A 26594-nucleotide genomic window follows, 5' to 3' on the forward strand; every position below is an offset into this window, starting at 1 on the left:
ATATTATCTTTGTAATCCAGACATGAAAATGTTTAAAACATTGAAACTTCCATTACAAAGTTAGATAATAAAAGTTCCCAGAAAAAATACCCTGTCCGGCATAGCAATCTGCAATACTGTTTTTTTCATTAGCCCCATGTTTCCATTTCACTGTTCTGACTAGTGTCTTATTTACAAGGGTGTACTTTGAGCAGGCTAGTTTGATGAACCTCTCTTCTCATCTCTTCACTGCAGCATCATGAACTTTCCATAGAAGAGTTACATTTCTTGACATGACTGACAACATCTTTGTTTGTAGGTGTCTATCAAGCATAACTTTAGTTGCTTTACAAATGTACAGTAGTGAGTTGTATCCTTGCATTCGCCTTCTGAAAAATATATTTAAACATTAAAAGGCTTTATAATGGGTAAAAGATAAATAGTAGAACTTCTCATCGTAATTGTAAACAACTGATGGATTCCTGGTAGCTTTGTAATTTCACTTTGCATTTCTGGCAACAGTGGATTCAAAGCTAAACTAGGTCACAACTAAGAGGTGTGATCTCACTGCATTCATTTACCTATTGTCCATTTCAAAAAACTACCCCATCCTTCAGGAATTACCAGCTCGCTCAGAGACTTATGAGTCATAACTGGCACAGCCATGTAGGGAAGTTTGCATAAAGCAACTTCCTACATATCCTGTTTCTAAAAGTGCTTTTGAGGCTTTAATATCAAACTGGCCTACTCGGAGAAAAATAACTCGGGGATGATGAAGTGCTCCTTGGAGAGGATAGTTTTACCTTTGATGTACAATCAAATGCTTGCAGAATCATTAGTGTACAACGGTGAGTCACTTTCTAACATAACTGCTACAAACTATTACTATGCTTGTATATAAATAAACATTTACATACTGCCACAGGATGTGACATTGCAGTGTTGCCAGGTCACTGGTCTCTTCCTCCATCCACAATATTGATCAGCCACAGGTTTGTTATTCTTTCTGTGTACACAATACACTCGTCTTGACTGAAATCCACTCCCACAGTCCACACTGCAAGGCCTCCAAGGGCCTGTCCGCCAATAGATGTCACATACCGCTGAAGAACAGTTTCTTCTGACAGGAGACCTGTGGAGAAAAATAAATGGCAGTGAAATGTTTACTTTTGTGCTAAACTCTTATTGACATCACTGATGATGGAAGGGGCTTCTGGACACTGATTGGTCCACACCCACTGCTCATAGCACAGTAAGCTAGAACAGGTTGCTCAAGACCATCTCTGTTTGTGTTCTGAGTATCTCCAAGGATGGAGACTCCACAACATTTCTGGGTAACCTGTTCCAGTGTTTGAGAACACTCAGAGTAAAAATGGGTTTCCTTATGTTTAAGTTGAATTTCCTGGATTTTGTTATGTGCCCATTCATCGTGCCTCACTCATGAAGAAGGAAAAGACAAGGCCCTGTTTCTTTAAACCAATTCCTTAATCCTGGAATAGAAAAAATCTTTTACCTTTCAGAAAACTGAACTGATCCTGAAAAGTGGCGTGCTGGATGCTTCATGCATGACCTCTCTTCTGAATATTTGAAGCTGTCAAAGTGAAATCCTGGCTCTTAGTAGTAAATGGAAGTTTCACCATGTACTTCAGTAAAGCCAAAATTTCATTGTGCGTGCAGCAAAAATGCTTTAAAATGCTCACAATTCAGAAGCACTTCTATAGCGAGAAACGTGAAGAGCTGGATTCAGTAATCTAGAAACACGGTACCAATTCCCATGTATGTACTTGTTACCCATTGTTTCCCTGCTCTTCATTGCCCATATTTGGTCTGGAACAAAGTTTTGTGCCCTCAGACCCTCATGTTCAATTTTAACTTGTCTTTAGTTCAAGCTTTTTGAGATTATGGTGTTTTATAGAGACTGCCATCCATCCATGTGCTATAGCATAGCCCCAAGCAAATCTGCTCATTAAGACTCTGTGGAGGTGTAAAGCTTGTACTTTTCATATTAAAAGGAGTTGTTTAAAGACAGTAAAACAAATTAATAGAATTCTTACAAAGAATGTGTTCCTTGAAGTAAAAAGTCACACCTTATCAATCATTCCATTTGTACATACCTCAACAGAACGCACTGTTGGCAGAAGAGGCAGAATGAGATCTATTTATGCAGAGAAATACACCTTATTTCAGTAATCATAAACTAGTAAGCCAATGTACATGGTTCACAAAACAAGGCTTAGGAAAACTCTTCTTTTACAAAATTTGGGCAGTAGTAGACCAGAATAAAAAGTAGTTCAGCAGTAATTAAAAAAGTTTCAGCAGATCACTCCAATTTCTGCTTTCTTTTTGGGAATCAAGATTCTCTCACCCTATTTCTAGCTTTGCCATTAGCACGGTGGAGGACACTGATCAAATCCATTAGCCTCCTTGTGTTCCTGAATTCATCCAGTGTATGAAAGTGATGACTGTCACTACCTCATTTCCTTGTGTTTGATAAGAATTTGCATATTTATACTGCATTGATAATCCTATATCTTTAATTGGATCATCTAAAGAATCTAACTTGTACTGCTTCAAACCGTATACCTCTTTCTTTCATCACAAGAAGAGTATGGCACCGAGGATCCATTACGAAGCTGACATATATAGTGACGATGCTGTAAACCTACAAGGCGGCCTACACAGCGACCAGGACACTAGAAAGTGAGAAAAGGGTGAGGGGAAAGAAGAACCACCAAGTTAATAACAACAGAATTACCCTTCTAGGCAGTTACCCGTTACACAACCCAGTCATAATTCTTGATCTGTATTTCTCCTTCTTCAACCCTATCACACCTCAGTCCGGATAAGGCCGAGATATTTTGAATTCTCTTGTGTGCAATTTTGCCAAGATACTGACTTTCCTGCCTGTTCATAAAGCTAAATCCATAGTCTATGCTCTCATCATTTCACATCTCTAGTGCTACAACATTGTTTCTCTAGCTTTGACAATCAGAAACTTGCCTTGCTAATACTTCTATCAGGAATGCAGCAACAGTAATTCTCCTAATTCATTACTTTGCTCAATGAATAGTAAATACTGTGCTAATAATTATAAAAATCGTATCAATATGAACACAAGTTTACTGCACAAATGAAGAAACATAGAAAATATAAGAAAGCAGAATTCTGTGTCTTAAATATTGTGGTAACTGCTTTTGAAGCACATTCATATGTCTTTGGGAACTTCACAGATACAGCTATGCAAACTGCGTTCTTACACGACTGCAATAAAGCAGTACACTAGCTTAAAAAATGCAATACATAGTAAAGGATTAGCTTATAAAATACACTGAAACTCATACTCAGGTTTCAGATCATGTCTTCAACAAAAGTAGCTCAGACATCCCAAAAGGAAGAAAAAAACCCCAGGATTTGTAATTCACTGGTCTGAAAGGTAATTTCAACTAGTGCCACATACCTCTTCCTTTGTGTGAAGGAATAGATGTTCAGCCAATGTATGATGACACTGATACACTTTTATAACAGAAAGAGTTTCCAGATAAACTCTGTGTCTTACCTGTCCTTTGGTCTGTACTGTCCCCGCTGGGCATAGCTGACCCACACAGGGCTTCCTTCCCAGGGGGTGATCTCTGGGCCCACAGGCATCCGGCAGCAGCGTCAGCACGCTGCCATTGGCTTTTTCTTGTTGACAAGTTATTTGTCGAGAGCGAAATCCATTGCCACAAGATGCAGAGCATTCAGACCATGGACTAGTTACCCACCTACAGGATGCAGAGACAAACCCATAGCAGCTATGAAAGCACTGCACACTTGCTGGTAGTTGGCGGTGATCTGTTTGCTGATAAAAATCAAAAGAACGTGCCATTGCAAGTTTTAGGTGTGAGAAAAGGTAGAACCAGCTTTCTCAGTTGTTAAGCAAGATCTTATAAATTTGGTTAACAAGTGACTTCAACGATAACTATGGTTCAACATAGGCTAGCAGAAGTTACACTGCTTGTTACCCAAAAGGTTACACTAGGTAAACCCTATAGACCCTGCAGGATTTAACATTTCTGCAGGAAGGACAGCATTCTTTTCCATAAGTTATAAAATGAATGGAACTATTTAGTTACTACTAAGGTGACAGGTGTCATAACTCATCCAAATTTATTACATCAAGATCTTGCTAGATAATGGCTCAAGTAGAACATGTTAATTATTGATTAGCAGTTGCAAAGATCTAGTCTGTCTTGGCTACTAGGAACAATACCAGTGAAGCAGCAGGAGGTAATACAATTTATTTGACTTGATCTTTTCTTAAATCTAGGTTAGAAACACAGAATGGGACTTTATGTGTAGCACAACTGTGATAACGTGAAAAATATTGTATTCTCTTTAGCAATTATTTCATTTTCTTACAGTCAAACAGCTTATATCCATTCAAGGAAGATTAATCTTTTGCAGTCTGGACCTTTGCCTTTTTCTCCCTTTTAAAGCTCAAGTACTTTCGCAAACATTTGGTGCAGGGTATGCACAGAAAGTCAGCAAGGCCCAAACTTGGCGAACACTTAAAGCACAAGTTAAGTACATGCTTAAACCCTTATATTTGCTTAACTGTACTCCTATGCTGTGCTGGAGAGAAGTGATTAAACACACGCAAAACGCTGAATAATAAGGGCCCATGACACTGACTGTATGTCTGAAACCTTTATAATCCTGTGGATGCTTTCTAAAGAGCTGCCTTGGGATGAGAAGATTGTAAAGAAATCAGTAAATGGGGAAATAGAAATGGAAGTCCAAACATTTTGCACGTTCAGATCAGTAATCACAGGGAAGGGGGAGAGGTTAGAGGCACGAGGAATCAGACACAGGGCTATTTTCCAGGCATCTGGGATGCTCTTCCTATATGGGAAGCGTGGAATACTTCATAAAAGAAAAACAATTTGTATGTTAGCATATATGTATAATCCAAGATAGAGTTAATTATGTTAGTATACACACAATTCCAAAGCCAAATTAAAAGCAAAGTAAATCTAAGCATTTTAATAGGAGAGAATTTAGATCCCAGTCTGTTTAGCCATATGAAATAATTGGGTTTTGGGGTGAATAGTCTGGGTCCAGTGAAAATCAGATTGTTAAGCCATGCATTGCAGTCCGCTGAAAAGGCATGACTGGGCCCTCTAGTATCCTCCAAACTCTCTATCATCTGCTCTGAACGGCTGGATTTTAAGAGGGAAGCCTGCAACTTAGTCTGTGTATTTCAAACTATTAGTTCTATTTCAGTACTTTTCCACTGGCAAAAGGTTTGCTTGTTATGGGCTGGCTGGATTTCAGACTCACAATTTAAGATGATCTGATTTTTTGGCTGCTAATAATGAAATACGAACAATTTTCTCCTGATATTTATCTGTTGCTATGTTTTCTGTATTTAGAACAGAGTTTAGAACATACTGGCAAGATGCACTCCCACAATGTCAGTGAAGGTCCTAACACTTCTCTCCAAACATTTTCCAGTGAGGGACAACTCCAGAATGCGTGCATGACTTTTCATCCCTCACGGATTTTTATGTTGCTGACAGTGATGGCCAATTCTTTTAAGCAACGGAAATCACTTGTTTTGAGGACTCCTGTGGGATTTCCTGCTAACAACCTAGAGCAACGCCTTGTTGAGCTGGAATGCTCAGTGCAGCTCAAGAAGTCTAGAGGTAACATTTTGGCTTTTGGAATCGGATGTTGTGGTATACTTCCCTGTGATGTAAAGATTTTCTGGCCCAAGATCACAGGGTACCCCAGTTGATCCAGTGAGAAAATAGGCAGGGAAGGACATGCAAGGAGCATGACGCTGTGGTGAGGGGCATTAGAGGCAAATGAGGCATTCCACAGCTAACATCCTACTTAGAGCTCTGCTGGCACAGAAGGAGGGGAGGTGAACACAGAGTATCCTGGCTGCTCTAAACATGGGAAGTTTTGTCTCTGTGCATTGGCACAGATTCCACAAAACTAACACACCACAATGGCTCAGCGAGACCTCCAGCTTAGCTTTCAAGCTGTTAGTGTGGCAGCAGCAAGACTTGCTGCAGCAGCATGGAGACTTGCACAGATCTCATTTATTCAGCCGAATTGAGCGTTCCTCTACTTGCTTTTGATCCATTTTCACATCTCTTGTGCTTTAGGGTTCATGATGAAATAAAACCCACATGTCGGACTCAGAGTATAAACACAGAAACAAATTCAGGAGGTTGTGAGTGTATTTTAATACACACAGAGCTCTCAGAAATAGAGTAGAAAGGAGTTTACCTGGCAGGGCAGTCATCTGTGTTGCATGACTGGTAAATAGTCACTGGCTTTTCCAGCTCTCTGCATAATGACTCATTTACTTTCTGTTTCTCTGCATTCATGCACTGTAGTCTTCTGGAGCGGGTTCCTGAATTCCCACAGCTAGCAGAGCAAGTACTCCACTCAGCATATTCCCATTTATAATCTAAGAAATGCAATTGAAAGTAGCGTGAGAGAGGCACTATACATTGTAACTGTGTCACATTTTAACTGACTTGGCAGCATATTCTGTAAGCTAGGTGGATACTGCATCCTCTGTAGAAAAGAAAATATTGCAGCATTATGAAAAGGGATCATAAGCCAAAGTAGAATTTAGTCCTCAGCTTCCCCTCAAGTTCAGCCCTTACATATGAGCATGAAGTTCCCTAGAAGCAAACGGGATCAGCATATGTGCACATGAAGGGCAGAACCTGGCTCACAGTAGGAACTGATGAACTTCTTTTAAAACTTTCATAACATTTTTATACAATGAGCATTAAAGAGAGGAAACTGTAAATCAGGCTTTCTAGGTTTCCTGCTGTTCTACAGAAAGTTTATTCTGAAGAAAACTCATCTTACTCCAGACACTTCACATAATTTCAGGATTTAAGAGAATCCTGTACTAAACTATATAAAAGTATTTAATGCATAAATAATTTGCCACCGAGGCATCTGGCAAGATGAAAAAGGAATTTGTTTTAAAGAGCGGTTTATATTAAAAACCGATCACCTCTAACAATTACTACCTTTATACTTAGTCACAATTCCACACTTACCCCTTCCCCCACAATTTCTTTTTTTGACACTTGGTAAAAGATGAAGTACTATGCAATGTTGACAGATTTTTATATGATCACAGAAGGAGTCAGATTTTTCTGTAATAACCAAGAATAATTGATAGCTACCAGCTGTGTCCACAGGCTCACTCTTCCAGCACATAATGAATTCTTTAACGTATTGTTTTTCAATGTTTCCTTATTACTTCTGGGTTTCTTAAAATAATATAAAAGAGCCTTTTTCAAAGTAGAAATAGTTAAATTTACTGACTGCAACTGTGTTGGAGAGGCTGTATTGTTTGTTTAACTAGGATGATACTGCTCAGGAGTGCCCTCAATACGCCTACTGTGCAAAAACCACCAAAGGAGGTTTTGCAGTCTTACAAATGCGTGGATATTTCAGTGATGAAACATTTACATGAGCATCAGAGTCAAAGCTTTAACTTTAATGAGATCTATATTAGGACCGAGGCCTGGATATATTTTTTTATAAGCTCTGTTAGGATATTTCCTGATTCAGTTCATTAATAGTTTGATTTACTTTTGATTTTAAAAGTAAATATTTTGACCATAGATATGTTTCAGTAAAATTACTTTGTAAATGTAACTAAGTCTGCAACCCCATGCATACCAGAACCATTCTCACCCATAAACGTAATCCACTGAGAATACACTTATACACAGCGTAGGGGATTTGCAAGATCTGATCTTGCTGCTCGAGTCCTTTGCGCATGAACAGTAAGCCAAATCGTATTGATAGGTTAGTAGATAAATCGCATACAAAACCTTTCCATTTCAACAGATACTTGTTTTTAAACCTGATTTGCATTCCCTGGGTACTGACTGCTTAGAGACTTATTTTTTTTAAAACTGTCAAAGGGAGTTTGGTGCTTTGCTGCCAGACTCTTAACAGGATATAAGTTCTAACTCTCTTTTTAAAAGCCCAATTATAATGTAATTAATTTCTCAATATTCACTTTAAACATTTAAGAATTTATAAAATTTTTGCAGATACAGCCTATTGTCCTGGTGCATATGTAAGATCCTTGTGAAATCCATCATTTATATGATGATTATAATCCTCAGTTGCACATTTTATAACCTACTAATAGAAATGTAGTTTTGTGCAAGTGCGTTATATTGGAGAACGTTACAAAACGTTCTTGAAAACTTAACACTGAAATCAATGAGTGTGCAGTGTGCCCTGGTACATTGATATGTTTAAGGGTGACTACAACAGAATGGCTACCATATTGTAATGATGCTGGAATACGACAATTATATTAAAATTATTTTTATTATAATTAAGATATTTCCAAAGATGACCTCAAAGTCAGTTTTGTTTCAGTTTGGTGGGCTATCATGGCAGCAATTTGTATAATTTTTTGAAGGGGAAGTTGAGAAAACCTGCCTGATTTAAAACTGTTTAAGCAGTAAGACACTGAATCAGGCAACATTCTCTCATCTTCTCAGGTACACAGTAAGAAATGAGAACCCCACATGGTATTTGCCTACCCATTAACTCCTGTATCCAAGTCTGAGTATGGACATTGTCTATCAACTTAAATTGGACTCTTCACATATGTGGAGTTAAACATGTACTTATGAATTACTTTCTACGTATAAAAACAGGTCAGGTTTCAGGAGAGTCTTTACAGAGTGAAAGAAAAAATTTAAATTTAAGAATTTGTCATATAATTGTCAACAAACCTTCCTTCTTGACATTTACCCAAACTGACATTGGTTTTGCACTAGCTGAAGTCCAACATTGGAATTGTCCAGCAAATTGACCAGAGTTGGTGTTCACCTCTAGTATACGACCCCCAACCAGGGTTCGGTATTCCAAGGTCTTAACTTCCTCAACCGGACTGTCTCCAAAAAGCCAGTGAACTGTATTTCTGTAGCTGGGCAGCACTGGGCAACCTGAAAATCAACAGCATTTTAGCAGGTGTTTTTATACACATTGAAATGTTTGTAAGTATGTATGATTGTGTGATTCCATACCAGTCTAAACAAAAACTGAGTATGCGTAAATTCACTGAAGTCCCAGGTACGGCCCCAAATCCTGACTGCCCCTTGAGGGTTATCAGCTGTGTAAGCTGATGTATACTTACCACAGTTCTTCATATTTTCCCTTTCAATGTGTTCTTACAAACTTAACTTCTGTATGAACAAAGGCGGAGGGGGTTGGAACAATTAGTTAAATGGAACAAAGATTTCATCCCAGACTCCACTATATGCAAATAGGTTTGTGATGAAAGAGTTTCTGTTTTGGAAAGGAGTCGTAAACATGTTAAATGAAATTGCTGCATTTTCCCTCCACAGGCACAAGCAGGGATGGAAACAGAGGTATTCATTAAGCCAGAAAAATGAAAAAAAACCCAGTTCTAGAGCCCAGTTGAATCCCCTCTCATCGTTTTCTAGTGAAGCTCATAGAAATTACGCAGCTTCAGTCTCATAGTGAGTCACCTAGACAATGCCTAAAGGGTTGCCATTTTAAAGCATTTTTTGGAAAGCTGAATCAAAAAAAAAAAAGTATTTCTTACTCTGAGGCTGCCTCCCAGGTAACAGAAAGCTGAAGAAATCCAGAAGGTCACCAAACCTGGACTCTTAGGAATTACACTCACTTTCTCCATAGGACCCCCTCCATTTTAGTTAAATGAATAAATAATGTAATTTAAATAACAAAGCAGAAAAGACAACATACCTATTCTTAGTGGATCTCCAGGTACCACAGTGACATTTGTACCAACTCCAGATGCCATTAGGACACGCTTTCTTCTGCTTCCTTTTGATAAGAGAGTGTTATTCTCTGTAAACCTTTGTTCTGTAATACAATGCGTAAGATCTCTTCTTAGCAAGAATCAAATCACAATGCTAAAAAACCCCTTGTATCAAAATATCCAACATGCTAGTTGGGAAGCAGAAGGATAATAGCGCTTTAGAATTCTTTAGGACCAACTTCATTTATGCAGTTAAATTGTCTAACAAATATACTTCAGATGTGTAAACAGGGAAATGCTGAAATTCTTTATAATGCTTATGCAAGTTTCTAAATTAATCAGATTTATTGATATTTATTTATTAGAAAAATAAGCCTATAACACTTAGTTTACAGGATGTATGATGTATTCCCTGTTTCTCATGACAATGTTATTCGTTATTTCATTACCAGTCATTCACATACAGAAATTTTAAGAAAAATAATTCTCTCAGTGGAATCAGGCCAATTCCTCTGTTCCATTATATGGAATCATGACAAAGTGCTACAACAGAAAAAAGAAGAAAATCTTTTAAAATCTCATTATGCATAGAGATAGCATAATGTATGCAGAATCATATTCCTATCACTATAGCAACTCCTCCTTTTTATCATATATCAGACTGAGTAACTGCCAAAAACGTGGGCAATTTGTCAGTAACACACAGTTCTTGCCACTTAGTCAACATTTCTGTTTGAATGAGTGTGCATAACATCTATGATTCTCCTCCTCCCAGAACGGTTTAAATCTTTTGTTATATTCTAACTTCTGTGCATCATTTTACAGTAGTTCAACATTTTTCCTCAGCGGGCAATGTCTGTACCAAGCCTCCTGCTTGTCTGTGTAAACACTGGGACAAAAATTTCTCCACAGACCACAGTGAGGCCAGTCCCATACAGGCGAAAGGGTACTTGCTTTGTCTCTCCTTAGGAACTTTTATTCAAAAGGCTCCACAGATTTTGCTCTACTGCTTGACTGTCCCAGATCGGGCAGTAATTGCTGTAGCAAAGCCCAAAAGGCTGAGTCAGTGCAATCTGCAAGTCCTGGCACCAGAAGTCCTCCCATTTCATTGCAGTTTTGCACAGCTCAAAAAATTGCAGAATTCGGCCCTCTCCTATCTACTCAAGATTTATTTAAACTAATGACATGTGACCAGGAATAGAAACAAAGTTCAGCCTCTTGTGAACAATCTTCCCAGTTACGTCACTATAATAATATTCCTCTCTGGAACATCTGAAGTTTTGATGTACTCCAGGAAAACTGAAACCAAGAAGAGAGCTTCAGTCTATACAAATCCTCACACAGAGACTCCTGTTATGACTTTGCTAAGTCTTCCTTGGCCAACAGCCCCAAACATCCATAACCTGCCCTACACATGTGTGCCTAAGGAAGAAAGCTTTGTGGCAGGATTGGCCATGTGTAACTGCATTGTACTTCGTACAGCAAAAGGGTGAGAAAGTTAATCTCTAGAGCTGAAAGATCCATTTATTGGAACTATTTGCAAGGCATGATTGTACTATATGGTATTAAATTATTAATCTACTTACAATAGTCATTTAAATAGAGTTTTTCTTTACATTTTCTATTCTGAGAGTTAGCAGTTCATATTCAGAATTTTTTATTTTCTGTGTCCCTACATTTTATTTGCCTCTATAATTAAAAAACAACAACAAAACCAAAACCAGCTTTTGCTTTCACTTCATCGCTTTTCCCTGCAGATTTTCTTCATAACCCCAGCCTGCCCTGTTTCCCTAGATAAAAGCACTTGGAACAATGTTATGTGACAGTGGATTTAGTTTTCTAATGTGTCTGCTGGTTTAAGGACTGGTATTTTTTGCCTGGAAGCAAGAAGATGGAACAACTTCCGAAGAAGTCACAAGTCAAGCCATCTGTACCTAAATGCACTATTACAGGAAACAAAATAGAGAACAAATCCCAGGGTGTCAGATGCAATCAAAAATTCCAAGTTCGTAATAGAGTGTTAAATATCCCCCCAACTATTTTATTGGTTAAACTTCATAATGGAAGTGGCTCACTGTTGTTACCAGCAAGGAATTCTCATTTAGCACTTACCAGTTAAGTGAAGAACAGACACAGCTTCAGCTTTTCCAAGAGCGTTAGTTGCTCTGCAAGTGTATGTTCCTGCATCTTCATAGGAAACATTCCTCAGAAATAAAGAGCCATTCAAAACCAAGAAGTAATTGATTTGTAGACTGTCTTTCTTCTTAAACCATGTTACATTTGGTTGGGGAACACCTTTAAAATGCAAGTAGTCAAAACATTTATTGTGAGGAATCGTAAGTTCCTTTGTCATTTCACAGACAGCATAAACCAAAGTAACAACATTGCCGCAAAACAAGTACTTTTTCCACTCGCAACAAAACTTCTCAGTCATAATCCCCATTAATAATTCAACATCCCACTAAGATAAAGGATAAGCACTGTAAGGCAAGCTCATCAAACAGCTTTAAAAACCACTACCAGTCCTACAAAAGCAATGTGCTTATGTGTCTTGCTACCGAAAGATGCAAGACCATTAACCCCGATGAGCACCGACTGCATAAAGATCTGCACAGCATCTTCTCATTCAACCTGCACTCCAGAACACATGAAGGAAAGAATACTCAATTTCTAATTAAAAAAAGAAAAAAAGAAAAAAAAAAAAAAAAAAGAAATGGAGACAAAATATCTCTCTTGAAGAACAAAAAAAAGATATTTTTATCAATTGGATTAGAAAATACATGTGGCCAATCTCTGCCAAAAAAGCTCCTGAAAACTCCTCCACATTGCAGGTATCACAAATACAACTTGTAACAAGACATGTGAAGGAAAGGGAACAGAAAGAGATATTAATAACTAAACAAGGGGCTCAGTTGTTAAGCAATCTCATTTACCATGCTATAGAAAGCCAAAGGTCTATCATCTTTCCTACTGTAACACTTGAACTCTGAGAATCTCAGTATTTGTAGATAACGCATTCTAAATTTTAATCAATGAATGACTTTGGGCATTTATTTTTAATCAGATAATTTTTCCACTGGCACAGTACCACGTCTGTGGGAGGACTTCTAGTGTTTTATTTTCCTCAAACATTTGCCTCTAAAAAGGTATTTTGCAAGTTGGCAAATCAGACATTCCATTGCTTGTGCTCTGGTTGAGCCGCTGCAGCTGAAGTGCTCTTTCAAAGCTCCAGGTGACCAGCCGCAGAGGTGCACGAAGGCGCAGGGCACAAGTCAAGTCACAGCAGTTAAACTGTCTTTCACCTGAACCCTTTTTCTTGCTAAATATATTGATTAGTGCTCACTGAACACTACCAAAACAGGTTCTGCTATAGAAGCTGACCTGAATGTGGGACATGTGGAAGTTTCAGCCATATTGAATGCTAATTCAGTCTCCTTTCTTCACAGATCATTGTGCAGTATTACTTTACAGATGATGTCTTCATGATGTGGAATAGCCTTTAGGAACAACTTTAACATTTCAATCACTGGCTTAGCACTTCCAATGCACACCTCAAGTTTTTCCTTTACTGTAATAGGAACCAGACATATTTTTTGGAACTGGCTATTTCACTGAAGGAAAAAGCTCCCCCCACCGTTTTGTCTAGAAAGACAGCAGAGAGAAATACTCTTCTGCATAATCACAGACTTTATTCTAGACAATTTAGCAGCTGTTCAGTGCTTTTAAACTCATAAGATTGTGTTTTACTGAATAAAACTGCACAGTGCACAAGAGTCCAAAAAACCAGGCTGTTTTTCAAGTTTCCAGAAGAAGCTTTATGCCACTTCAAAAAATCCTTTTGGAATTAGGATGAGGTCTTGTTTTTAAGGGTCTTTTTTCCATTTTACCCCGGCTTTCTGGCTAAAGTGTATCATTCTCAGACATATTTTTCCTTTACAGTGTACTTTCCATGGCCATTCACCATATATACTTACTACACAGATGGGCTGAGGAGGTGTTGTGAGGATGCTGAGCTGTTTTAATCTAAGGCCTAGAGGTTTGCAGCCAGACTACCCTCACTGGCACCAAAATCCTGCAGACCAATCAGAGCCAAAAATAAGCTAGAAGCAGCACGGTGGAGATGGGACTGAAGTCAAAAGATTTAAAGTCAAATTCCACAAAACACAAAAACACAAGAATGTTTGGAAAGGTTCAAATTTAAGCTTTTAACCTGAGCCTCTACCAAACTTCAGCCTAATATGGCCACATGATACAGTCCTCCCTCTGCTCTCATCACAGCATTCAGAAATGTACCTTATTCCTGGGATTTAACTTAAGCAAAATATTTCTTTCTTCCAAACTTGGTTTGTATCCTAGAGTTTATCCTGGAAAAACTGCCATGTCTCTACTCTTCTACCTGTGTCTCATTCAGAGACAAGTAGGGTCTTTTAAAACCTAGACTGGAGTTCGGTTTGCAGAAGAAATCTGCAGAATAGCTTTGCCTCTCATTTTAAGTTCAAAAATGGGTATCTGTTACACACCTTAAACTCAATTTAAGTTAAAGCAATGATTCCTCTTTCTTTCTCTAAAGAGCTGTATACTTTTCTCTTTAGGGGAAACAAGCAAGTAATATCACATGCACACAAGTAAATCAGACCATTTTCCAAATGAATAATGTGAATACACAAACACAAATTCTAGGTTTAAGGAGCAGAAGTGTGGACAGAGCCCTGAATGGCAGTCCAGCACCCAGTCCAACTGAAATGCACAACGAGTCCATCCAAGCAATGTTAGGGGTGCTGTGACTTACACATAAAGTGTTGGGGGTGTGTGGGGTGGGTGGTGGAATCTATGAAAAATTATCAGTTAAATACATAACGGAAAAAACAACACTATTATGCATTACACACGGTTACCGCACACTGACATTTTAAAACAGAGTTAATGTTTCCTAGATACCTTCAGGGTGCATCCATAAAAGTGAGCTGTTTGAGCTGAAAACAATAATGAGGGATAATCACAACATTTCCGCATTGTATTTCATCCAAAACTACTGAGAAGTAAGATTTTTATCTAAGAGATAATTTTTATGTGAACTGTATGCTGAGTTCCTCTGAGCTGGCCTCTTCACAAACATTTTGAGGACCCTTCACAGTTCCTTTTCTTTCCTCAACCTTTGTTTTATGTGGAAACTTATTCACTATCTGAGAGTAAGCCTGGGAGATATTGGACCATCTGCTTAAGAACAACTGGTATTTGCAATCAAGCTCCTTCCGTGTCCTCCTTCATGGACTTTTGATTAGGTAGCTGTTAAGAGTATTATGGCAAATCCTCAGCTTGAGCCCTTAGCTAAAGAAAAAACGAAGATACCTTTCAGAGGAGAGTTCAGGGACCTATTACAGGCTCGAGCATAGCATGAAGGGAGGAGGGGTGGTAGGATTCTGTACACTCTGCAGTCAAGACATAGCTGTATGCCAGAAATCAGGAGACTCTAACCCTGCCTTTCAGAGGAACCCAAAACTGGCTAGTAGAAATGTCATACAAAGCTTTTGGAGTTATGCATCCAGAAAGATGCGGTAGAAAATCTGGCCAGAAAAAAAGGTTAATTGTGTGGTGCTATCCCATCAGCTATAAACGGATTAAAGAATTAAAGCAGGAGAAAAAGACATCCCTCACAGTCCAGCTCCTTTGCATTCTTCGGTAACTTCAAGCTCTTCCGGACAGCTTCAGTTTATCTGTATGTTCATACCGCCAGTGAAAAATCCTTTTCTGCCATAACTCCCTTGAGAGATACTGAGTTCTTGTGTGTACTGTCATTTCTGGAATTCCTATCAGGAGAAACTCTTACTGTTGGAGGATACAAAAACCCCCTATTTTTAGGCATGCATTTACCTTTTTAATAGTGTCCATGCTTAAGACTGTTTGGCATAAAACTCCTCATAACATAGCACATAGTGCAATCTCAGCATGCAGTGATCATTTATACATATCAGCTGAAAAAGCTTCCATCATGCAGATTCTCAATGCTCTTCCTTTAGAAATTAGACTCCATATTTACTACTTCTAAGATAAGATTTTTCTTCCCTACTGGTAAGCAGCACTGCACACAGAGTCAAGTCTCATCTATCAGCTCGTGTGAGAAAGCGGGCAAAGCACACAACTCCCACATTCCTCTTGTGACCAGACTCCTACAGTAGCATTGTAAAGCTACCAATTTTCCTGCACAGAAACTGCAGGATAGAGTTCAAGCATACAATCAAAATGCAAACAAAGCTCTTTTTTTCTAGGCAAATAGTTAAGGTCTAAACCCTGTGCTTTACCCTTTAGTATTCATGTAAATAAAACTAAAAGTTTTAAGTACCGTTTTCTTATCAGAGCAGGAACGAAGCAAAAATAAGCCAAACACAAGGTGTTGATGTTTTTGTTTTTGTTTTGTTTTCTTAAAGGAGCTGAAATTATATTAAACTTTGGGACATATTTGTAGGACTTCATGGAGGAGTTCTTGTGCACAAGGTTGCATTTTACTGCAGCTACTTGAATCTCCATTACATAACCATTAATTTACAAAGGGACATTACATGGACAAAAATAACATTCACACTGTCTTCGAGACCCTTTTCCATTGCAGAATTGTAGCAAGAAGACTATTAAAAATTATGTTTAAAAGCTAATTACATTGAATTTTAAAAATATTTCTTCCTCGCTGCTGTAATTTTCTGCCCTCTGTCCTGACTCAAAGAAGGTTCTAGCGCTGTCATTTGTCCTTTCCCGGACAGTTTTAAAATGGGTCTTTCCTTTCACCTTACTGCCCAAATCTAACACATCTACATAAACTTCTTCTACAGAATGGCTGCCTTTCTGTATCCATCAGAAGACACCAAATCATTCTGGGAATCGTTTCCTAGACCTTCTCTTCAGGAAAAAAAGTAAATCTTCTAGTCTGTAATCCTGGAAGGAAGTAATTCCCTATCTACATCCAAGAAAATACTACTTTCAAGCTGAAGAATTCCTGATTTGATCCCCAGCCAGCAGAAAAAGGGGAAGAGGTAAGAGATGGCCTGTAGCCACCTTTGTTTCCTTCATACGCCACCTCCACGCAGATGCAGTTGAGGATAAGCCCAAAGGTATCGACTCACCCAAACTGCCAAAGGTTCAGAATCCCTGAGCGCAGTTTAGATCCCAGTGATTCAAAGGGGAGATCCATCACTGACATCAGCTAGCAGCAGAATCAAACAATCATATCCTGTGGCTCAAAGTCAGTAAAGCACTTAAGCACAGGATTAAACCCATCCCTATTAGGGAATGCAATTAAAGACAAAATTAAGGATGGCTCTAATTGTCCTTAGTGGACAAAGACGCATTCCTGAACTCAGGCCTTCTTAGTGTTAGGAAAACCTTAAAAATCAAAATCTCACTCTTGCAATGGATCTAAATCCTCTGATGTTAAAAGTTTCTACTATAGACACTAAGTGGCTATAAAACTTTAAAATTATTTTAATCTATTTTTCTGACCTCAAACATGGGTTATTTTCCACTAGTGCTGGAGCAGCTCTAAAATACTCAGTGTTCCATGAGAAAAGTCATTTTCCACCGCGAGTGGCCCTGGGACAGCAAATGTTATGGAAAAAAACTCCAGCTCCGGATGGGACTGCAAAACACGTGTTTAAAAAGAGGAAAAAAAAAAAAAGGAATCCACACTATAGGGTGCCCTTAAAATATTCAGTGTTCAAAAACAAATTTCCTCCAACCTTGAAAGCCCTATGAAATATTACACACCATAAAAATCTTGGCCTACTAACTAGTTGCTCTAAAACATTGGATATATCTTCAGAAATTTTTCCCCCAGCTATGCAGAATCTCATAAAGTATTCTGTATTTCCCATTCAAGAGCAAGGCAGAACCGTGCTGGCACAAATCATGTTTTGCTGCACTTCGCTACAAGTTTACCTACCTTTAGAGGCTAAATTCGCATGTCATCCTTCAGAGGAAACTATTCTGGGTCAGTAATATTCACAATGAATGTCACCTGATTATTATTTACTCTACACTCACTAGCACCTACAGTGGATTTAGCATAACTTATAATGCAATTTCTTTGATGGATACATCTTCATACTTTCTCCAGTTCTCCAAACTGCCTCTATATTAATCTGAATTATGCTTGAGCAACCAACTTCTAGCGAACCCTAAAAAGCCTGAATCATGCTGCTACTGAAATTGCTGGTATGAATCTTGCCAACTTCACTGGGAATAATAGCCTTGGACAGAGAGCCAGCAGGAGACATTTTGGCACTTGGTATGGATCCTCCAACCTGCCCTCTGATACTGCCCCATTCTCTCACAGTCTTGCAAAGCTACTACCTCTACCTCTTCCTAACAGCCATGGATCAGCCCCTCTTCCTAGGTGGTAGCAACATCTGGCAGGATTTAGATATACTTACTGACATCTGGTGACCTCCTTAGAGGGGTTCCTGAAGCAAGACCCCTTCCCAATCCACTCTTGCTACAGCTCTGTCAGGTCCTGTTTAGTTCTCTGGCTGCCACCTTAAAGAGAACTTGATCTTTTTCCCAGCTGCAGAAGTTTAAGGCTAATATTTTTCAAAATCAGGCATTTAAAATAGGGCAACAATAATTGGGCAACTAAATAAGAGGATCTGAGTTAAGTACGAACTCAGAAATTACTGCTGGACTGAATCCTGTAATCAATCCCCAACAAAGACTTGGTTGGTGTGCATTAGGGCAATTCTACAATTTAGCGCTGTTAGCAGAGACTGTTTTGCCCAGCTGGTTAGTAACTATACTTGCACTTTACTGAATAGCCATGCTGTATCACCAAGGACCCAGACATTTGTTGTCATAAAGCGGATACATACTCAGGGACTTGGAAAATACAATTTTATCAGAAATTAAAGAACTGCACAGCAATTGCCATTCTTGGTCAGACCTCAAGTCCGCTTAACTCAGCACTTTGTGTCCAATGATGGGCACCTGGGGATGTGTAAGCAAAGAGTACTAAAACCATAGCATTTATTTGGTGACCCTTCCTTAATATATCTTCCTAGCTTCCAGAGCCAGAAGTAGCACTCAGACCATTATGCTTGTTTCCTCTAATATTGCTCTTCTCTCTACCTTTTCTAGCACCACTATATCCTTTTTGAGATGAGATTAGCAAGTTGCAAACAGGATTCACCTCATCTTTAAGCAATGGCCAATTTATTTTTTTATTCTTTTGTCCATTCCTCTGCCATTAATCTCAATTTGCCTTTACGGACACCACCCAGGGAGTGTGCTGGTGCTCCCACAAACTAACCAGCATGACTCCACAAACCTCTCTCTTTGAGTGGCAGTCATTCAGGTACAGCCATGTGCACATGTCTGTATTTAAGGATATTTGTTCTATATGTACATTTATTCTGCAAACATCAATTCTGAATATCCTTTTCCCTCATTTAGCTGTTAAACGTTATTTGTGTGATCCTGCTGCAACTCTTTGCAAAGAGTTTTAGATCTGATTAGCCTTTATAAATCTTGATTCTCCACAGCTTTAGTAACTAACTGTTCACATTCTTTTCAAGAACTTTTATAAAAATTTTGAACATCACAAATCCCAGAACAGAGTCTTGGGACACCCTACTGGTAACCTCTCTCCACTGTAAAATTTGACCACGTGTTCCTTCCAATAATTAATCAGGTGCTAATCAGCAAGCTAACCTCTCTTTTTGCACTATGAGAAATTGTTAACTTTGCCTAGGGAACTTCTTGGCAGCTTTTTGCAAACTGAAGTAGGAGGTACCAAGGAAATGCCCACACGCTTGCTAAGCATTCCAAGAACTCTAATACATTTTTGAAATTTTGCTGTCCTCAAACACAACACATCTTAGCTGTTCCTGAATTACAAATTTGAAGGAAACCCCTGCTCCAATAAGGAAAGCTGGGAGAGAGAGGAAGAAACACACACCAAAAATAGCAATGCTTGTAAACTTCCAATTTGTGGGTTTTTTTCCCCCACAAACTCTGTAGGCTGTATCTACATTAGCAAGCAGTGGAGGGCATCAGGAATGTGCTTTTTAAGAGACTTGGCTGGTACCAAGGTCCCAAAACACAACCAATGTGTGTTTGGATGAGGGTTCCTTTGGACTACACTTGGTGAGCCTTGCCTGGACCCTTGAACTTACTGCCCATTAGTATTTGGAAAGTGAAGTCCCCAGGCACTAACCTTTCAGGTTAGTTATATCCAAAGGGATTCAGTTTTCAGGTTCCCAGACTGTTGCAAGACACAAAGCAAAGCAAAATTAAGCTTTTGAAGTACATCTTTCAGTTCTTCCCGCTTATGCCTGACCCAGACAAAACCTTTAATGTAGATGCACTTAACAGTATAAAGAAGCATAAGAGCAAAAGATTTTCCTTTTACTATACCAATTATAGTGTCATTTCTTCCTCATAAAATAAATCTGTACTTACCCCTTTAAACCTTTAAACCTCTGAAATCCACTATTATTATATTTTAGAGAAACACACAAAAAACCTAAAAGGAATGAAGAGCCAGAATCCTACGTGTTAAACTGCTATTTTTCCTCACTGAGATGTCTTCTGGGGGGTTAAGCATAGAAGACAAAGAACAGCATCAAAGTTACATTTGGAATAGCATGGGTAAATGAAGGAACAGATGGAAAATCAAATTCTTGATTTATCTGGAGCTGTGTCAAGTTTCAATACTGACAGCAAGTAGCTGGTCCTTCTTTGTGAAACGTATGTGCAAAAGGATGACCCTGATTCAACAGGTTTTGTGTATTTCTCAATTTTTTTTATTAATATATTATTTTTAGAGCGCCAAAATATATTCATAGGAATGCAGAATCTGGATGAAGATGGAGTTGCTACTTTTAAAAGCCTCTGTGCCAAGGTATTTCAGAGATGCATCTCAACTCAGTACATGTCCCTTCCGCCCCCTCACCACCAGGTGGCAGACAATGCACATTTTATAGATACTTTCATTTCCCTCCTTCATATTTTACTTCAACTTAGAACTTTCAAGGTTTCACAATAAATGGAGTCTGACAGTTTTAGTTTATTTTAGTAATAATCACAAGACGATCTTTTCTGCAAATACAATAAATGTTATCCAAGAGCAATTTGGAGCAATCAGTATTGATATTTATACCATGTGTGTTGATTGAAAAGCCCTTGGCTGTAAGAATGAAATATGAATCTATCCAGAATGTTATGGATATCTTATAGCATATGCTCGTGTGGGAGCTATAAAAGTGAGTTTATTATAATTAGTGGAAAAATAGTTTTGTTACAAATTAAAAAGAGAAAAGAAATCAATACTATTGGCTTCAGCAGTTCAGCTAATTTTCTTAATTTACTCTTTGATATTCTTCTACTTATTAGGACGCACTGCTCTTTAGGATTTCAAAGTTTTTTCAAGCTGAATGTCACTTTTGGAGTGTGCAAGAAAGACCTTCAAAAGGACAAAAAGAACCAAATGAGTCACAATGAAAAATGAAAAATCCTGTAGTCAGCTGGCTAGCACTGCACGTAACATTAAATTTCACGACCTTTCCATTAAAGCCATCAAACAAGAGCTGTCCTGTGTAACATGCCCTAATGAACCCAGAGCCCCTGAAGTGGAATATACTTGGTTCTCTTCAGGCCTTGAATGATTAAAGGGTGCACTGAACAGTCATCAGCCAGCCAGGCGAGGAAGCTGGGAAGTGTATCTTTCCCTACAATATCACCTCCTCTCTGCCTTTCACAGCTGTCTCTGTCAGATTGCTGGGTAGGCTGCTCCTACTTCCAGATGAAGTTCTGTTCTATGGCATGATATTCTTTCCTAAATGAACCATTAATTTACCATTTTGCATATGTGCAGAATTTTTATGTGTTTCAGAAAGAAAATTCCTGAATAAACCCTACGCTGCTAGACACGAAATGTAAAACTCAATATGTAGATTTATTCACACAGAAAACTATGGTTTGAATAACTATAAAAAAGCATTATAGGTTATTCAGCCTACAGGAAAAAAAAATAACAACTAAGAAGTGATCACAGCCAAGAAATTTAAAAGTAATTTCAGAATTCAGTTAGTGGCATGGCATTAATACTCTTCACACACACAGACACCTTATTTATTAGATGGTTCTTCTCATAGAGAACCATTTTGTGGGATAGCAAGAGTTCAATAGATCAGATGTATCTCCTGGACACCACTGAGAAATCTGCATAGGTAACATCTGTGTAGAAGGATCCTGAGTAAGTATGTAGCAGAACATGAACACGTGAAATCTTATCTAGTAATACTTCACCCAGGACAGGCAGAGAAGTTGTCATCCACAAAGAAAACTCATCCTTCTTTCTGACCATTCAGGAGAAAAAGCAGCGAGGAAAAGGTGCTCCGGATCTAGCCAAGATCTCTCTGACACTAACAGAAGGGCTCCCTCTTGTAATTGCTTTTACAGTTCATTCTAAGAGACCCTCAGCTGATAGACAGTCACATTTGATCACTGTCCAATGGCATTAGTACTTCAGATAGTCATTGTAAGGATTTGCAGTGGGCTACTACTCCAAGAAGGCAAGAGATTATTACTGTAAATCAACATGTCTGAGGAGGAAAGGACTCTTGCAGACTTGCATTGCCTGTTTGTAGGAACAGAACTTTTAGAATGCATAGAAATACTAGTATTTTTTCTGATTCAAACTCTTGTCTGATAATACACATGATGTTTTAGCAGCATTCACAAATTTTCCACAAAATTCACAAAGTTCTCATCCTACTACACTGCAAATGGACATATTTTGGGGTCCCACCTATTAGACAAACATATTAGCATAAAGTGCTATTAAGTTCAATCTTCTGAAGTCAGCGGTTTATCAATTTCCATTAAGGAAAGGAGATCAGAAAAACTTTGCTTACATCATTGCATAAGTTTTTCTGCTTCTAGGCTTAGTGACATTTTAAGACATGCAAGCTCTATTTTATTCACAAACAGTAATACTTCCTTGGCAATGACAAGAAATAAAGCAATTAGATAAATCATTTTTTAAGTCAACACTGGTGTCTTAGCATAACTAAAGTTTGGCTCATGGATATACACAATTCTAAAGCATTTGGAAATCTTCAGTCCCATGTGAATATATTAATTTAGATTTAAATTGCTAACTGCTTACCCATCCTAACAATATTAATATTAACAGTGTGACATTAGCTCTCTGCTGAATTTGAGATGTAGGTCAGTTGTACATAGGGTTGCCAAGCTATAGTTGGAAAATATTACTTCATCAAAGAATTAGCCTTGGTACAACAGTGAACAGCAGAGCCACGTGTCCTAATATATGTCAGCCTGGCGCCACTATTGTGTGCAGAACTATTTGCATATGTATCTTTCTATCACTACTCTGGTTCAGTATCAACACGCCTTCTGATATGCACCCACCCCAGCAATATGAATGCGAAGGGCACGCTGACATCTCCCTTTGTACTCGGTTCCAATGCTCGTTGTTATTAGCACTTTCGTATATCTTCAACAAAGCACGAAAGGTTGACCTTAGCTGATTAAATATTTGACAGAATTTTGCCACTGTGAGTTACATCTTACAATTTAACATTAACAGAGAGTAATGATGAGACTAAAAAGAAAATATCTACCTTTCCAACATAGGACCAGAAAAATGAAATAAAGCAGTGAACCGCTTAATGCATGTAGCTTCTGATCAACTTTAATGCTGCTCCACAGATGTTGAGCTAGAGAATACATGCTCTCACGGCTCGGCACTTTTTTTTGTTTCCTTACTGCAGCTGCAGAGCGATGGCTCTAAAAGGTAGGTTTACTTCACTGTCAGGTTCAAAGTTCTAATAAGCTATGGCTGGAGATTTCATTTTTGGTTTTAACAATAGTCTAGACATATGTGCATCTCAAATAAGGGATAAGGAAAGTTCTCTGATGAGCAAGTCAGCTGGCCATGCTTGCTCTTGCAGGAAGATAGTCGTTTACTCTGGTGGGCTTTAAGCTCTGTAGTGGAGCCTCAGGCCACTTCATGGAAAGAGAAATACTTTTAAAGGAGAGGCTGAACATGTGTGTGTAAATCAAAGTGACGGACAGAAAAGAAATAGGACTGGTGTGGCTGACATGCCTAATAAAAAATGACTAATGATCAATTATTTTCTGCCTTCATTGGCAATTTCTTTCAAAATGAAGGCAAACTTCTGATTCCACCATTACAAAGAATTTCAGTGAAACTCTTGCTTACCTTTCACTGGACATTCAACCATAATATTTGCTCCAATTCTTGCCACGATTGTACCTCCGACAACTGCCGAGAGACTGCTGGCTTCCAGATTGGTAACATTTAACACAGAGGACAAGATGACAGGAATCTCTTTGAAATTAAAGGGATAATCAATTTTAAAAGCTTTACTTGACCTTTAAATATAGAACCTGTATTTAAATTCATCATGTTTGGAACAGAATTCAATTTGTAAAGTAGCCGCCAGAAAATACAGGTGGGATAGATACAAGCAGACCGAGTTCACACCTGCTGTGGTTTTAGAGCAACAAGTTTTATTGCTACCTATTAAATCAGGCAGAGTTTCATGGATTGCCAACAAAAGAAATTATTTCACATTGGAGTGGGGATGGGTGCTTACATATTAAAAAAAAAAAAAAAAAAAAAGAATACATGTCTGATTCTGCAGATGCTACAGTCTTACCTGCACGCAATAGCAGTGACATTTCCATATCAAAACCGAAGTCATTAACAACCAGGCATCCATATGTACCAAGTTCCTTTTGAGTAGGATTCCGAATCTGCACTTTTCCAATGGTGTCCAGGATCACCCTGCAGAAGATTCAAGGAAAGAGAAGGGTTACTACCCTGAGACAAACCTAGCTGAATCTTCTTGCGAGAGTTACAGATACAGCAGCAAACCTTTTTTTAGGAGTTTACCATTCTAGACCAGTGTATGCAGTGACAGTTCTGCCCTGTTTGGTGACAAAAGGAGAGTGCTCAGGGTTACATGCATGGAAGATTCTTCAGATATCCTTCTACAATGCTGTGTCCTAGTTACTACTAGTTTGCTACTACAAACCAGAATCCCTCAGGAGCAACAGCATGAATAAATCAGACTACCACAATTAAAAGTATTAGGCTTGGCAAGAAATCCGTTTCTCCAGAGCAAGCTTGGTTTTCAGCAGGATTGGGGAATTCACAAATGTATCATCTAATCTGACTTCCAAATTACTGTAGGGTTTGGGATTTTTTAAATATTATCATCATTAAAGCTAAAGTCTTCCACCAAAAGCCCACAGATGTCTCGAATAAGTTGCCTGACATCTGAGGGGCAAGAAAAGAGAAAGAGAAACAGGCTGGGGAAGAAGCTGAAAATAGCAGCCTGGTCTTTTCCCCATTGTTACCTTTCCCAGCAGTAAGTTACACCATACATCCATCACATCCAAAAAATCTGTAGCTGTGGCATTCTCCCACACTGAGTACACTTACAAAAGTAAGAGATACACAAAAATGTGTTAAAAATACAAAACAAGCCACCTCATGCATGGCTTAAGTATGACCTTTTACAAATCCAACAGATAAACAGCCCATTTACCTCCTCATATTCTTTTCAGATGTAATGCTCCTAATGTCACTGGCTTTTGAGTACACACGCACATACATGGATTTGTGTACAAGAAATCTTACTGTGAAAAAAGTATGAAAGAAATCTGCTTTGCCAATGTATCCCTTAAGTGCAAGAATATCAGTCCGGGCTAAAATGAAGGCAGTTTATGAAAGTAGACGTTAGGAATCAAACAAATACTCATGAATAAACAAAACACCATCATGTCCAAAAAGATGAAAGATCTCTTGCAACAAATTAATGGGAATTATGCATATTTCACAAAGTCAACATAACTGGTGGAAGTTACATGGTTCCAAAAACATTTGCACTTTTAAAAATGGCTTAGTTTTGGTGTCTTTGCTTTAATTGATAGCCCTGCAGAAGTATATTTTTCTTGGCCGTGTGGTTAATCAGTTAAGTATGTTGAGAAATATCCAAAAGCACCTTTATCATTTCAGAATAGTTATTTTTCATAACTCAAGAGCTAGCTATAATTCAAAGAGGCTCACACACAAAGTTAATGTTAACATTATCAGGTGAGCTTCTAATTTATCAGCAGTGAAGTAAAAGTGTTTGCTCAGTCTTGAGCAAATACCTGAATATAACACACACTTGCTATACTTGTTCTTCAGGTATAGTTCTCAAATGTGAAGGTAATACAGGTCCTTTATTATTTTGTATTCCACTGTCCTCAACAGAAGCATTTGTAAATTCTAAAGTCTTGGGAAAAAATCCATAAAAACTCATTCTTTCTTTTTAAATTGAAGTTATGCAGCTACAATTATACCTAAAAATGTATTGTCTTCAAGGACAGTGAGGGTAGCAGTGATATTTTTCCCTCCTTAATAAGAAGACTTCTTTTCATCTATACCATGGCAGAAATTTTTGCTGTGTTCCCACTATATCTGGTACCTGAACAAATCCAACGGGCTTCTTAATTTGAATATAAATCTGTTCATTTTCTGACGCAGCTGAAATAATTTAGGCCAATCACAAAACACAGTTAGGACGTCCAAAACACTCCACCTAGTAAAAAAAGTCAACCCTCCCACATTGTATCGTGGAAATGGATGTACACTGGCATGTTAATAAAGCCAAAGAATGTGACAGACATCTAAAAGAAAAAAAAAATTACTTAAATAGAAAGATGGAAGGCACAGTGTTCACGCTTGTCTCATTTTTACAACAGTATGTTTTAATATTGCACAGCCGGGTGGATTTTTACA

General features: G+C 38.3%; 1 protein-coding gene across 1 annotated transcript in view; it reads right to left on the reverse strand.

Annotated features, from left to right (window-relative positions):
- Positions 1-258: 258 nt before the first annotated feature.
- Positions 259-26594, reverse strand: part of ADAMTSL3 (ADAMTS like 3) — a 184306-nt gene continuing 157970 nt past the window's right edge. Inside the window, exons 21-30 of the mRNA XM_086471487.1 lie at positions 24463-24590; positions 24003-24131; positions 11885-12067; positions 9757-9876; positions 8760-8972; positions 6256-6439; positions 3536-3740; positions 2563-2672; positions 897-1111; positions 259-368 (exon numbers count right to left, since the gene is read on the reverse strand). Coding sequence (XP_086327613.1) covers positions 259-368; positions 897-1111; positions 2563-2672; positions 3536-3740; positions 6256-6439; positions 8760-8972; positions 9757-9876; positions 11885-12067; positions 24003-24131; positions 24463-24590 — 1597 coding nt within the window. The remainder of the gene's footprint in view (positions 369-896; positions 1112-2562; positions 2673-3535; positions 3741-6255; positions 6440-8759; positions 8973-9756; positions 9877-11884; positions 12068-24002; positions 24132-24462; positions 24591-26594) is intronic.

Source organism: Leptosomus discolor, chromosome 11 (genome assembly GCF_034619465.1).
Source record: "Leptosomus discolor isolate bLepDis1 chromosome 11, bLepDis1.hap2, whole genome shotgun sequence".
NCBI lineage: Eukaryota > Metazoa > Chordata > Aves > Leptosomiformes > Leptosomidae > Leptosomus > Leptosomus discolor.